This window comes from Topomyia yanbarensis, chromosome 1, assembly GCF_030247195.1.
Source record: "Topomyia yanbarensis strain Yona2022 chromosome 1, ASM3024719v1, whole genome shotgun sequence".
NCBI lineage: Eukaryota > Metazoa > Arthropoda > Insecta > Diptera > Culicidae > Topomyia > Topomyia yanbarensis.
In genome coordinates this window covers 45085787-45101499 of record NC_080670.1, presented here as the reverse complement: position 1 = coordinate 45101499, position 15713 = coordinate 45085787, and the positions used below count along the sequence as shown (strand labels likewise).

General features: G+C 38.1%; 1 protein-coding gene across 5 annotated transcripts; it reads right to left on the bottom strand.

The window, feature by feature from the left end:
* Positions 1-523: 523 nt before the first annotated feature.
* LOC131677499 (L-dopachrome tautomerase yellow-f-like) lies at positions 524-14541 on the bottom strand. 5 transcript variants are annotated; one of them, XM_058957346.1, is made up of 6 exons: positions 14425-14541; positions 2433-2561; positions 2129-2370; positions 1382-2071; positions 1254-1328; positions 524-1191 (listed from the first exon to the last, which is right to left on the bottom strand). In XM_058957346.1, exons 2-6 carry the CDS (start codon positions 2548-2550, stop codon positions 1048-1050), a joined length of 1269 nt encoding a protein of 422 aa, XP_058813329.1. In that variant the 5' UTR covers positions 2551-2561; positions 14425-14541; the 3' UTR covers positions 524-1047. The 5 variants fall into 5 exon arrangements, with proteins under 5 accessions (XP_058813329.1, XP_058813328.1, XP_058813326.1 ...); XM_058957345.1 differs by lacking the exon at positions 14425-14541 and adding an exon at positions 6309-6331; XM_058957343.1 differs by lacking the exon at positions 14425-14541 and adding an exon at positions 6289-6326.
* Between the last annotated feature and the right edge of the window lie 1172 nt (positions 14542-15713).

Genomic DNA, 15713 nt, shown 5'->3' with positions numbered 1-15713 from the left:
TTGAATTTTTATCATAAATTTTTGTTTTTGTGAAAAATAACACAAGATTTTTTCAGTGTATATTTTTTTCGTGCAGAAGTATTCATTATCTGTACTTCGTTCTCAGATAGTTTTACTGTATAAAATAGTGTAATCGAACAAAAAAAATTGAAATTATTGCACGTAGAAACGTCTACGCCCTTTTGAAAAATTGCTCTTGTATCAGAATATTGAAATTGCCAGAAAAAATCATGGAGATTCATAAACCGAACAGAAATGTAAAGTTTCGTTCGAATCGACGATGGTCATATTTTGCGGTCGGCCGGTTTCTCATGGAATCCCTCATATGGGACTGATATGCAGGTACTTTTCATATGGGACTAGCATGATTTGCTATTTTTTGTATTTCATCGAACAAATTCGCGATTTTCACAGTGATTTCTTGAAGTATATATAGTTATCCTATCTGTCCATTTGGAGTCCGATGGATATAATTATGTTTAATAAATAAAATACAAATAAAAATATAGATTTAAAGAACTGCTCATGTTTGAAAGAAGAATCAACCTTTATGTTCAAGTAAACTGGAATCGTAACAATAAAAAAATGGTATAAGCATAGGGTAACCTTCGTTGCATTTGATTTTATATTATTTTATATTATGTTTGAGTGAATGCGGTATTCGGGTAAGTGGTCTATTCGGATTTATGGCATTCGGGTAAATGGTCCATTCTGGTTATTTACATTCGGGTAAATGGGTTTCGGGCTAACGTCATTCAAGTAAATGACTTACGGGTGAATGTCTTAGAAGCCTATAATTATTGCACACGCCAAACGACCACTATGCCAAATGACCATTATGCCAAATGAACATTATGCCAACCGAAAGCAACGAATTGTTTGGATTTATGAACTGTTTAGAATTCATTTGAAAAAAGTTACAAAAATAAATAAAAAAAATTATGTTCCACCTCGTTCTGGTGTTCCTTCCACCTTCCAGGACCAACTAGAAAGCTTTATTTGCGATTCCATAGTTCCCATAAATAAGTCAGTTCGCAGTCTCCACTTCTAGTTCTGGCATTTCGTTCCAACGATCGCCTCACGGGGGTTCATGCGCCAAACGTGGAAATTATACTTGTTTTCATCCAGCTTTGAATAGAGCCAAGTGGGCAGATTATTTGCCAGAATCCAAATGTTACCATCCACATCCGCCTACGATATATTACAATATAGATCATGGCAGAACCTTGTTTATCTCATATTTAACATCTTACGTTCAGATCACCCGGATATACTAGATGTTGATGATCCAGGTAGACTATGTCGTGCTCCTCAGCAGTGAAATTATTCTAGCGAAACATTCAATCATTAAAATGATATGAAAGGTCAATCTAGCACCTACCCGTGTGTACCAACAACCGATCGAGTTTCGATTCACCTGCGAGTAGAAGATAACCTCTGTTTCCGGGTCGTAGTAATGCATTGTTGATTGTGTGTTCGGACCACGATCGCCCAGCGCTTGAAAGAAACTCTCATAATCCCCACTATTTGCGAGTGATTCATTTTGCAACGTTTCGCTATTAGTCGTAAACTCTGTAGTACTAACCATTGGGTGATAGTAAACCGGCCTCGAGTGCGTCAACATGTCGCGTTTTCCCAGAGCGATCGAAAATATGCCGTCATCCCAAACAAATCGAAAACCTGCCACGTGGAAATTAGCCCGATCGGGATTCTGCTGGAACGACGGATGCTTGAAAGCCCACATTCGATCGGTCTCGAAACTGTAAACGTATATCGCTGCCTGAACGAGATCGGGGATGTAAGCAAATGCTTTATCGCAGCTCCCGGCTTCCACATCCACAGCCAGGCTAGCCATACCGTCACCAAATTGCACGATCGATTCTGGTATTTCGAAGGTGCGAACTTTTCGATCTTGCAATAGATCGATAATCCAGAGATGCGGACGCTGTATCTGCATGCTGTTGTTCGCGTACTCTAGTCTTCCTGTATCGACAAACCAAAGTCGATCGCATACATCTACCTTGGACCGGTAGACCGAAACAATACGTTTCGGATCGGCGTGGTAATCAGTCTGAAATTGAAGATTTGTTTTATCAGGAATATTGTTTTATTTTCAAGTAATTCCTACGTGCAACTGATTGGTGATGTAATCGGGATACGCTTTCAGCGAGGGACTCATATCACCATTGGGGAAACCAGAAACGTCGACGACGTTCAGCGTAGCAGGAACACCCGGGTTTCTCCTGGGGATAGTAATAAACAGACGACCCTTGTGGTGTGTAATTCCCATGGGGATGTTGACATAGCTGACAAATGATTCATTAGGTCCAGTTGTGCTGTTTTCTTCGTCAAAGGTAATATCGCCGGCATCTGGAAGATGAACGGCGTGGTAAGTCTATGTGGGGATGGCGAAAATTTGGAAAATATTATACCTTCCAAAAAGTGCTTCTGATGTGAAAGTTGCTTCCAATGGAAAATTTCTACAATGTTTTCACAACAGGCCAATTTGATTATTGTTATTGCAATAAACAATAGTGATATTTCTTTCATGATGATTGTTGCTAAATTTTCAATTAGGAAGATACATATTAATCTAGAACAACATTGTCTTCTTATTGTTTTTATATTGGCTAACTAGTATGCTAAAAGTGATTTGATATAGGAGGGGACAATAGTTAATTGAAAAAGTGCAACTCGGCCATAAATATTTCATTTTAATGGCACCTACTGCAGCGTAGTGAATAATTTGGTATATACGAGGGTCGTTCAGTAAGTCCTCAGAAAAAGATGGAAAAGCACTGTTTTTTGGATTTTTTTTTCTATTTCTCAACACACTTTTCCAACCGTTTTCCAAAATATCCCGTCCAAAAAATAGAATTTTGGAAGTTCTGCAAAACACTCATTCGTTTGAGCGATGACGATCTTCGTTGGAAGCGAACCGTCGTTCGCCATGACCGTCTCTTCGTTTCTGGAGTGTGTTTCATGCATTCGATGGTGATTTTCAACGTATTTCCATTTAAATGCTTACACAGGTTTTTCGGATAAGTTTGTGCTAGCTTATATGTCTGTTATCTGTGATTATAGACTCAAAAATATAACTATGGATCAGAAAAAAATATTTGGTCAATTTGGACTTTGCTAATAACTGGTTCCAGTCGCTGCGGGGAGAATAATTCCAAGAACAGAAGTGAAAGGATTTATGCAACGCATTGAATGCTCTCGGAGGTGCTACAAAGACACCTTTCTTTATTTTGATCATTGAAATTTTAACTTTAGGGTCATTCGCCCCTTTCGGGCTAGAAAAATCGTTTAGAAGTAATTCTATGTGCGGGGTTGGGAATCGAACTCAGGTGATTCAATTCAATCTGCATTCAAGGCAATCGATTTACCAACTACGCTATGTCTGCTCCTACAAAGACACCTGAACAATGAAATGAATTTTCATGGCGAGACCTTAAACAAAAAACGACAACTAATTATTTTTTTATTATTACTTTCATGTAAACCTATTTAAAAGCCGTGGTCGTTAAAGGGTTTAAATAAGTCAATAATAGTGGCCAATAATTTTCTCACCGAAATTCGGCTGCGGGAAACATCAACCTTGCATTCACGTAATTTAAAAAGAATAGTAAGGATCCAGGTGCCAGAAACATGTCGGATACCTTTTAAGCACAGAATACGACGGAAAAAATTTAGGTTTCAGCAGGGCAATGCAAAAATTCACACCAAAGAAGGAACCAAGATGTGAATCAAAAAACCCGTACAATAGATCTAGTCGATTGGCCAGCTCGCTGTCCTGATTTGAATCCTGTTGAAAATCTGTCGCGAAGCATGGTTTACAGGATTTATGAGAAAGGGAAGTATGCCACTGTGGATGAGCTCAAATCAGTTTGGTAAAATATTGACAAAATTACTGTACAAAACTTGGTAAACCTCATCGAATGTTTCGGGTTACCTGCAAAAACCACATGCAAAGAAATCAAGGTACACTCAGCCTACTATATAACTTTACTGCGTGCGAATGTGAGCTGATAGGAGCAAACGAAAGGCAAATATTGCGCGTGGTTTTAAAGGGGTAGGCTGAAGTGCCTATTTTGACCCCATTAACCCTCCGGAAGTCGCGCAAATGGCTCACTGAACGAGCAACCGCAGCTGTTCTAAGACGATTTCACTAGATTTTCAGAGCAGCGTGCACTCAGTGCACTAGCGCGACTGCCGGAAGGTTAAGGAGTGTGCTGCACTGTTTCATTAGTTACGCGGCCTATAACCGATGGAATGCGTACGAAGCATCTTCGCTTCGTTACTAAGCACCAATATAATACCAAAAACGGCTAGAGAATGGTGCAATAACTCAGTTTGAGCGCAACGAAAACTCGAATCGCATTACCATTTGAGCCAATGCATTGAACAAAGATGGCAGACACTGCTTTAATCGACGGATTCAAATGAGTAGGACAATATCCGAAATAGAGTGGAAATATGCTAATGACCCTGCGTCACAGATGGAGCATTCTGTTTAACTCTCAACAGAGTTCCACAAACATGTGAGCCGATAAATATAAAAGTGTCAAGGGGCCATGCATAAATGACGTAGCATTTTGGGGGGTAGGGGGGATAAACCAAATTTGTGACGAAGTGCGACGAGGGGGAGGGTACGGTCAGAAGTTGTGCGACGCAGCATTAAGCTTCATTGTTTTTGATGGCCTTCAAAACCCATTGATTAGAGAAAACAATTTAATGTCCCTCCATTCATAAGAGAAATAAATTTAAATTCACACAACTAAAAACTAAATTAGTTATGAAATTTGGCGTTTCGACTTTGTCTCATCAGAATCCGACACTAACGTAGTGACAGGACTAAGCTAGCTCCAAAAAACGGAGACACAATTTGTGTTCCTGAGCAAAACCCCTATTCAACGTGATGTCCCGAAAGAAAGGGAGGTTTTGTATGCGGATATCACTTGCTACATTAGTTAGCTAATCTTGCTAACTAGTAGACTTAGTTTGGTAGCTGATTAAAAATTTCCCTTTGACTTTAACCAAACAAAATTTAGTAATTTAGTTAAACGTATAATATACGCTATATCCTAATCCCCCATAAACTGAAACGGTCGGCACGGTTGTCCTCGTTTCTTCCTCATTCAAGATTCAAAACGATTCGTTAATTAAATTATTCATTAAACAGATAAATTAATTATCGTATAATTTTGAAACATCTTCAAATGCACCTCAGTAGGTCTGGCCGTTCTAATATTTGCAACATATTATATCGTGATTCAAATATTGATATTGACAAGAAAAACACTAAAGAATAACTGCAGTGTTTTCCAGGATGCTTTTCAATACTGGCTATGTAAGGGTTAGAATAGAATAGAATAGAAACACGCAAAAACTAGTTTGTACTACCATTTTAGCACAGAGAACAGACGTCCACCGCGAACGTAAAAATTATGTTAAAAATTAACGTTCTATTCACATTTGGGATCTCACCGCTAGGTTCGCTACTGAGTTTAACTAAATTAACATAGATTTCAATGGCGACATATTTATACTTATAGTTGAGATGTGCTAGTATGGTGGCGCTAGTGTTTTAACGGATGTTCGTTAAAATGTTTACACAATTAATTGCTCTAACATGAATGTCTGTTCTCTAAGATTTTGATTTGTTTCTTCTCGTGGCATGATCTCCCATCCTACTTTCGATTGTATGTATTTTTTTCCACAATAGTTTGTTGTTTCTATGTAAGCAGTGTATATAAAACTTATAAATAAACGGTATACACATGATCCAGATTCGATCAGGAAATCAAAACAACTAAAAATGTGGTTAAAAATTCACATTGCACGCCATGACTTTGCCATCGCTTAATCACTGTTATGTTTCACCAAACACGAAAATCAAAAAAAATGTTTACGCATCGTGTGAACAATAGCTAACGCGGTTCTATACATGAATGTCCATTGAAGCGGAATCACGGTACTTTTTAGTTTTTGTTAAGTGCTCGTTTGATGGGCAAATTGTTAGTTATTACTATAGCGGCACTTAATATGGCGACTAGTTTCATTCTGTGTTCAAGGTCGTTCCTGTCAACGAACAGTTTACAATTTCCGCATTCAGATACCGGTTGCAGGGACTAAATAACTATTATGATGATGTATTGTATGAGCTTTTTTTTTAAAAATTTGGGTTGATAATTTACTATGAAAACACATGTCACTTATTTATAATGCGTAGTACAGTATCACACCCAATCTTAACACTATTCATCTACAAGATGAATCACTCACGCAAATTTTATGCAGTTTACCTCGTTCGGTAGTTACCGGTAAACTGATTGGGTAGGTACCAGCGATGCCAGATTCTCGCGACATTAAATCCGTAGATTTGCTCTGCACTCAACAAAGAAACAAAAGTATTACAAATTAGGTTTTACACCAACCGGCATAACCCCACAAAATGATGAACTTCGTTTGACAATTCTCGGTGGTTTGTTTACATAGGAGTTACGTGAGTTCGAATGTGACAGATGAGCACCCGTTGCACTCGAACTCACGCAACTGACAAAGTAAACAAACCACCGAGAATTGTCAAACGTGAACTTCATTCAGCAAGAGTTCATTCGTGTCGTCATCTTGCAGAACTCAATAGTGTTTTTCACCCCATTCAGGGATTGTGTGCCCAAACTCAATTCCAAGTTAAAGTTATATTCATTAATGAATTGATATTTAGTACTCTACAAATGCTTCTTACTAGTAGGCAGCATTTTCAAAACACAACAGCAGTAAAAAGTATTTTAAAATAGCAGTCCAACCGACTTATTCAAGCCGCACTGTTAAGGCCTACTTGTAACCTAAAAATTAGCAATGCTGAAAAATTTCTTAAAATTACATTACACAATGGATGAAAAGTATTTTTTTAGTCCACATTGTCCTTGTAAAGCTCCAAAATTTGTATTTGACAATATCTATAGAATTGTTCAGTCTAGTCGAGGGTTCTAACGTCGCTCATGTTGTTCGTTCAGGAACCATTCTTGTTAGTTCTACAGTAAGAATACAAGTTTTCAAAATATTTTTTATGCCAGTAATTGTGAGATATCGTGATATTAGTTCCGTTCCTTTGCACAACAAATCCGTATCGCACCTTCGAGCGTTATATGGAACAACAAATTTGAAATCCCATCGCTTGGTTTCAACCTATTTAATGTGAGATATCTCTCTGATTATTCTTTTTTAACCATCGTTATCTGCCCTTTTCGTTTCGTTTCAATTAATCGTACGCTGCCTGGAAATTCACAATCGGATGGTGAGTCCGCTTGTTGTATTTTCGAAATTTATCCAAGATATATCGCAGAGTAAACGTCTGGTCCATCGTAAATCGTCTGTTTTGGTATTCACCGTCACCCGATTCAGCCAACGGGCGCAGTCTTTTAAACAGAACAGGGTATTCATAGGCGATATTGAGGATTGTTATGCGATATTGAGGATGCAGTGGATTGCTTCGTCCTGCTTGTCACTCCCGACTTTTAGATGTTCGAACGGGATTCTGTTATTGCCATCTGGCCACTTATTCTTAATCCTTATGGTTGATTGTGCTATCCCAATTTTTTGTTATATTGTTCGTTTATATGACGCTATTCAATGCGGAGCCATTGCCTTTTATATACTTACAACAAATAAAGATAAAGATTTTTTTCAATAGGCTAGTAGTATTTCCCTCGCGCGCAATTAACTATTGCGCGCGGAGCTTTTTTGTGGGGGGCATTTGTAGCAATGCCTAACGGTCATTCAGTCTGCTTATTTGATCGTCACTTCGTCCACACTAACACCGCAGCAGTTGCTTAGAATTTAACGGTCGGTTGGCTTTGTATGCTTCTTCGATTTGTTGACTACGGTCGTGAAACCTTCCGAAATGTCCCACATCAAATTGCACCACGGAAAAAAACGCTGTAAAAAATTACCAAGTTTGTCAAACTTTCAGACAATGCAATACCCAAGTAACCAATAAGCATTAAAACGTAGCCTAATATCTGCTTTAAATCCACATATAAAGCTGTCCTAAAAAGCCGTGAAGCCCTAAATACTTATATAATGCTGATATTTGTTACGTATCGGTTTCGTAACGTTTACTTGTGGTGGTGGGGCCACACTGTACTCACCAGCTATTAGGGTCGTTTCACGGTTGTCTCCTGGAGAAATTCACACTGGGCGGACTTTTCTTCCCACACTATGGTCACTGAGCGAATCGTAATTAATTTTCGGCGGAAACAAGTACCAAAAAGGATTACACTATAAACAAAATGGACGACACAACTTGTATATATAGACCATACACTATTTTATTAATTTTTAAATTTCAAGCAAAAGCCAGAATGGCTACAAAAAACAAAATAATTTTACTTGCACTTTTATTCCGCAAAAAAACCTTTTTCTTTCGATACCGTTGCGGCCGTGATGACGTTGGTCGACTTGCAGCTGGCTGGATGAGGCTCGGGCTTCGACGGTGGTGCAGTAACGTACGGACGATAGCGACGGGGGACTCCTGAAGAAGCAGCAACTCGGCCTATTTGTAGCGGAGGCCTGCGTTTCACTTTTGGGCCCGGAGAGTGGTACAATGCGCACTTTATCTTCTACACGAGTGTCTAACACTAAGTCGAGTGGGATTTACAACGTTTTCGGTCTAGTAGAGCCTACCCTCCGGTACTTGGGTACTGGCCTCTACAATGGCGTAAAAATATTGCCAATCACTGACCGTTCTTGCACTCGCGTCGTACTAGTACACTACACAGAAACCGGTAACCACACTTATCCCACTCGACTGGCCGGACAGAACCTTAACGTTCGTGGGTTGTTCTGAACGGCGAAAACAAGATCCTACGGATCAGCTTATATCACAAGACTTTTCTTACGATGGAAACGCGCGGTCAAGTATCTAGTGACTCGCTGCTGCTAGTCTTCACTCCTCCGGGCCGGTTAACTATTAGAGACCGCATTCCTTTTTCGCGGTAGATTTTATCCTTGCCCTGTCCGTTTTCCAAAATATACCCACCGCGCCTCCTCGCATCCCACCCCGCATTTGATGACGGTGATGATGAGATGACAGGACGATAACGGTTGACATTTACAAAAATTTTATCGTTTCGGTTGGTGTCACGAAATATGCTCAAATTTTAGTACAATGTATTGACATGCTAAACGTGCGGTACTTGTTTCCTTGATTTTTTTTATAATGAACAATTATAACGAATATAATAACAAAATGAATAATAAATAAACAAGCAAAATAAATAACAAATATAAATAAATAAATAAATAAATAAATAAATAAGCACATAAATATATAAATAAATAAATAAGTAAATAAATCTCTGAACAAATAAATAACGAAACCTACATTTGACACCAACCTGGGCTATTAAGCAGAACTTAAACGCGACTCAAACATGCGAGCACGGAGTAGTAATGGTTTGACGTTTAAATTCTACTTAGACATTTACGAACAATAATTTCAAAGTATAAACAAAGAACAGGCGTCGTCAAATACACGCGATAGACCGTACACTGTTATTTATTTATACGACAAAAAAAAAATAACAATATTTTCAAATATATACAAGCTGGGCTCAGTGACCAAAGCGACGATATTGTGACCTAAGAAATCACAGGTCACATATTATGCCAGAAAAGGCGAAATATAGTGCTATTACTGTGCAGAGATTGACAGCTCGTTTCTGCAGTACTAATGCTATTATATAGCAAAAGCGCACAAATGTCAAATTTGAAAGCCTTATATTGGCTCTTCTAATGCTAATAAAAAGCTTCAGTTGGTTGTCATTGTCCGCCATGATTTTAAAACCATTTCTTATGTTTCCTTTCGGTATGATGAGAAAAAAGGAAAATTTTTAAAATAAATTATTCTGTTTAAAACCGTAATTGACTCTGTTCTAATGTATTGTAATGAATATCCTTAATAGGTTTTCGTTCTCACATGATATGAATGTTTACGAAAATTACCTTTAGTAAGTCTCGAACTGAGGTACCTTGCCTCGTCCTTCACGGTAAGGGGCCGTACACAAATGACGTAGCTTTTTTTCGGCGATTTTTAACCCCTCCCTCCCCCCTCGTAGCATTTGGTCACGAAATTCTAACCTCCCCCTCGTAAATAACGTAGCATTTTCCTACCCCCCCCCCCCTCTCCTCCTGAGCAACGCGACCGTGGATGAAAAAAAATTACATATGCTTTTCAATTACTTTAAATACTTGTCCTTTTAAAATGTTTGACGATTTTTATCAACATCATTATAACAGCAAGTTGCGTACAAAATAACCCCATTTCTTGATAAATATAGTGTTGATAGTTTTGTTTTGAATTTTATATGTCAAGGAGAGCATGTAGAGAAGTTCTCTCAGTTCACAATCCTGCTGCTACCAATGATATACGTTCACCTAAATTATTAAATTTTATTTGGTTAAATCCGATGAGAAAATTTAATTCAGCTACCAAACTAAGTCTACTAGTTAGCAACATTAGCTAACTAATGTAGCAACTTAAATCCTCATGCAAAACTTTTTCGTTTTTTTTTGCTAGCTTGTAATTCTACGAATCGTAAAATTTTCCTCATGAAAAACCGCATGAGTAACTTGTGTGAATTTAAATTTATTGCTCTTGGGAATGGAGGCACATTAAATTGTTTTCTCTAATCAATGGGTTTTGACACCCGTCAAAAAAAAATCAAACATAATGCTACGTCGCACAACTTCTGACCCTACCCTCCCCCTCGTCACACTTCGTCTCAAATTTGCTATACCCTCCCTACCCCCCAAAATGCTACGTCATTTATGCATGGCCCCTAAGTGCGCTGCGTTTGCTTCCTGGACTATATTGTATATGTTCGATTAAAATGAAATATACCGAATATAATCTTCAAGAAGAGTTGCATAACAAATAAACCCACAGCATTACAATAGCATTATATCAGCTTTTTATTTGCTCTATAATGGCATTAAATGCACTTGTAAAGCTTACATGCTTTAAAGATCCTTGAAGCATGTACGCGTTATATCAGCTTTATATACGCATATAGAGCAAGCTATAATGATATATGTCGGATGTGCAGTTATGCATTATTGATGCTAATATAAAGCTTTATTGCGTTGTTGATGCTGCAATGGAGTTTCAATGCAACATTAATGCAAATGTATAGCCAATATAGTGCAATGGCTTAATGCTTATGGTTACTTGGGTATAACCCACTAGTAAGTTTTTGGCATATTTATTTTATTCAACTATAACACCACAACCTTACGCTCGCACATTACGCTTAGCTCCCCTCATTAGTTTCTGTACAACATCTAGCTTCAGCTTCTCCTGTACGGAAACCCATTTTTTCTTCATGTCTTCCTCAGATTTGACCTCCTTGGGATGCTTCCGTAGTGCCTGCTGTATTTTTCGATGTGCCTTAGTTCCGGTTCATTTCCTTGGGTACGAAAGTATGATGAATCTTTATCTACCATTTGCATCTTGTTTGGCGGTGCTATTTGTTGCTATAAAAGTACTGGATGTAATCGTTGATGATTCAATATAAGATTCTGGTTTAGCTGTCGTTGCTGGTTGGACCACTGCTTGCGTTTTTGCTTTCGGCGTTGAAGTCGAAATTTTTTTTTGGTTATGGCAAAATTCAATGTATGCCCACCGCGCTGGAGGGAATATTGCAGTTGTTTGCCTCGTCCTTAGTTCGTTTGAGGCAGCGCGTTCATTCAGTTATTTTCGATTCAAATTCAACTTCATAGATTACACAATTCACCTTTTTCTCGAAAATGTAACAGATGCCACCTTCTGCTTTTAATTTCACAGAGCTCATATAAAACACATGAATGTTTTGGTGGGTGAATGCATTAATATTGCCTCCGAGCTGAAGGCTTTAGACTCTACTTTAAACTTCAGTCAAGATGCAGATTAAAGAATGAATAAGGCGTTGAAACTGAATCCTGGTTGCGGTTAATGCAGCAGAAATGGGCAACAAAAGAGAGATTTTATACCACTGTTTTCCATAGTTGTTCGTAGAATTGAAACGTAACAGTTTGTTGGTTATATGTGCCAGTTGGTTACATATTCCAGTGTAACGAAGAAAGGAATGGAGTGTTCTATCCGCATTCTCACAACCCGGACAGCGTAGGAAATGGGGAACAAATTCCTGAACACGTCTTTATCGGCAACAACTTCGTCGTCTTGCGACATGAATCTACGGATAACGCCATCAGGAGATAAATCATGTAGTCTTCCGTCGATTGCACCGCCCTCCTTGTAGACGGGGACCTTAATCTTAACTTAATCCTGTTCATAAAGATGTGTCATGCTGTTACTGTAGATAAATTGATCTAGTGAGGTACGAGGTATGCATACCAGAGCCAAATTTCGAACATGTTGAAGCTGAATGAGATTAACGTTATAGCTGGCAATACACATATTCTCTTTTAACGTGACGTTGGTTGCTGGATAGATTTAGATAACTCTAATTGCTTTAGTAATGAAAGTTTTTCCTTGTCGTGTTGTTGATCGCTTTCACGTGTCATTCATGGCAAAGCTTTCCTCATTTTTGTTGTACCCTCATTCGTACGATGTGGACGACTGTTTGCGCCAGCTTTTGAATTAGATTTATACGAGGTAGTGAGACTTCACTGTAGTACAGGACAGTTAGGTGTAGCATAATGAATCGAGTAGATAGGCGTTACGGAACAGTTTGTTGCGTTTCGTTACCCATACTACAGCTATATTCTAGAAGATTCTTACTTCCTGAACAGAACAGTTGTGTTCATCTAATAGTGGTAGCAACCTATATATAGTTCAAACAATTAACAGTTAAGTCAGTCATCATACAAGCTAGAAGCTATCATGTCGTAGTAAAATACATTGTGTTATCTACAGAACAGTACAGTTCTTTCAGTGCATGTGCACATAATTACTTCTCCTCAATAAACCCACTGACTTTAATAGTAGTGACCGCGAGTGCTTACTGCACCGCGAACCGAACAGTTTCCCTTGTCATAAATATCCGACAGCTCTACAGACGCTTGAATGTGCGCGAACAACGACCATATCGCTCCTTTTTGACATATAACCGCTGTGAGCATTCGCCTTCTAGTTTGGTCAAGTATAAATCCCACATACCACCAGAACATGGTCAGAGGCGACGTTCGTTTCTCAGAAGGTCCTGACATCAATGACATCGGAGAAATACCCAGCTGATTTTGGATCGCGTTTTGCCATTCGGGATTTCCAGTTGTGCTTCTTAATAGCATTTCGTCTTAAAAAGTGCTACAGATATTCATATTTACATTGGGCTGCGCCGAGGTTGGTCAACCAATATTACCAACTATCAAAGACAACTGTCACAATACCCGACCAGGAGAAAATAACTGGGCAATAACCCGAGCATACTATTTTTTGGTATTAACACCAAAACTTTTGGTATTAATTGATTATTGAGGTATTAAGCAGGTATTGAAGAAACAGTTATCAATACCTGCTTAATACCTCAATGAGGTATAATACTTTATTTTAGTATTATTTATGTATTCCAGTGATTTTTTTCAAATACCAAATCAATACCTTATTGAATACCTCCATAGTGTGAATTTTGTTACTGGAAGGTTGAAAAATGTTTTATTATTATTCAGGTATTATAATAACTCGTTTTATTATCAAATAGTTATTTGTAGAACTTATCTGTGTTATTTTTGTTTGGTATTTTACCTCTTATGTAGAGCTCATTAATACCATATTGTGGTAAACAGTCGTTGGTATTGATACCTAAATTTAGTATTCCGCAATTATTTTCTTCTGCTCGGGTACTCAGTGTCCTTTTCGCTTTTACCTGAACCAGCGCCAATCGATCGACAAATCAGCTGTCAGGCTACGTGCACGAATCAAATATACGAATTAAAACAGTTATCAGGATCCAAGATATCGATTCAGAGAGGAGAAAACGTTGCCTGAATTCTATGAAATAAACAATTTATCATTTGCAGATGAGACTATAAATTAAATTCTATTCAATACGACTTTTACTGGATTTATTGATTTGAACTTCATATAATTTTCCCGACTCATTATCGCCGAAATGCGGAAGGAAGGCGTTTTATAAAGCAGGGTCCATATTCTCGAGTTGAATTTTCGATCGCTGGTATTTATTATCGCACAACGTGGTTTTGCGGATTCTCCTTTTTGTTAAGATGATTTTCCAATAGAAAAAATAACTGTCGATCATTGGCAACCTTCTTCAAAAGTACACTGAAATAAATCCGTAGATTTCCGTAGAAAAAATTGCATTTCCGTAGATGTTATCTACGGATCCGTAGATCCGTAGAAAACCTCCAAATCCGTAGATCTACGGAGATTTCCGTAGATCTGACATCGCTGGTAGGTACCTAACTTGAGCGATCGCAGAAGTTTTTGTTTTATATTTATGTGCTCAGTAAACTCACTGAGAGAGGCTCGTTTCCAATGCAACAGCCGAGCCAATATACGCTGAATGCAACTGCATTTTTCACGTGTCTTTTTCGGTCCTACTGGTTCGTCACTGAATTGAGAAATTAGCATTGCGAAAAACTTGCCGATTGATATTTTGGAAACGATAGATTCACATATCAAAATTCAAAGTGGTGCACCAGGACAAAATATGAAATCCTTAGAGTGTTCGCGGAAACGCCCTTTACAATCCGCGTTTTATCTATGTTTATTGTTTTGTTTTAATTTTTACACATTTTGCGATCCATCACGAACATTTTATCAAACTGATTGAGGCCATTGATCCACCGTATTATTGGCTTATAACTAAATTGCGTTTTCATAAAGCGATATTTTTTGTTTTTTTTTAATAGCCCGCCTCTTACCCCCACACCAAAAAGCTCACAAACGGAGCCCCCTGGTAGTGGACACATCAGTTCTCAGCGTACAAAAAAAAAGGTCAGCACAACAAAACAAAGTTACGAATCGCGGAAACGCTGAGAACAAAAAAAAACAATACGAGACCGACAAAACACAAAATTTGACAAGAAGCTACGGCGAGTACCCAGCGGAAAAGAATCCTTTTAAGGGTCCCATCGTAGCTTTGCAGGAAGCTCATAATAATTTAGATTTATTTATTACTTATTGCTATAAAAAATGCATTTATCAATTGTTTTTATTTAAAAAAAAATGTTAACCAATTATAGCTAAAGGAATAAGCTCGATTGGTGGTGAACGAAGTTTATATTAAAAATTCTCCTATTTTATTTTTGAAAATTAGTTTCAATTTTGCTTGGAAACGAGTGCGACATGTTATTTGCTTTAAATCAGTAGGAAGCTGGTTGAATAACTTAGGTCCGATGAAAGTAATGCGTCTTTGACCAAGGTTCGTGGATACACTGGAGTATAATAAATGATTGGCTTGTCTGGTGCTGTGAGCTCGAATTCCTGTCGTAAATTCTAGATTATTATGAGCAATAGTATTATGCAAAGCATTGTGGATGTACATTATTGTTTGGTAGTTAGTCAACCCAAGCAAAGGTAAAATGTTATGGGCTATTGTATAACAAAATAGTAGGGTACATAAATGGTTTTTTATAAATAATTTTAAGACATCTGTTTTGAAGCGTTTGTAGCTTTTTCAGATTCGAAATACTGGCACGGCCCCACACAGATACAAGGTAGTTCAACAATGAGTGGATGTGCGCAT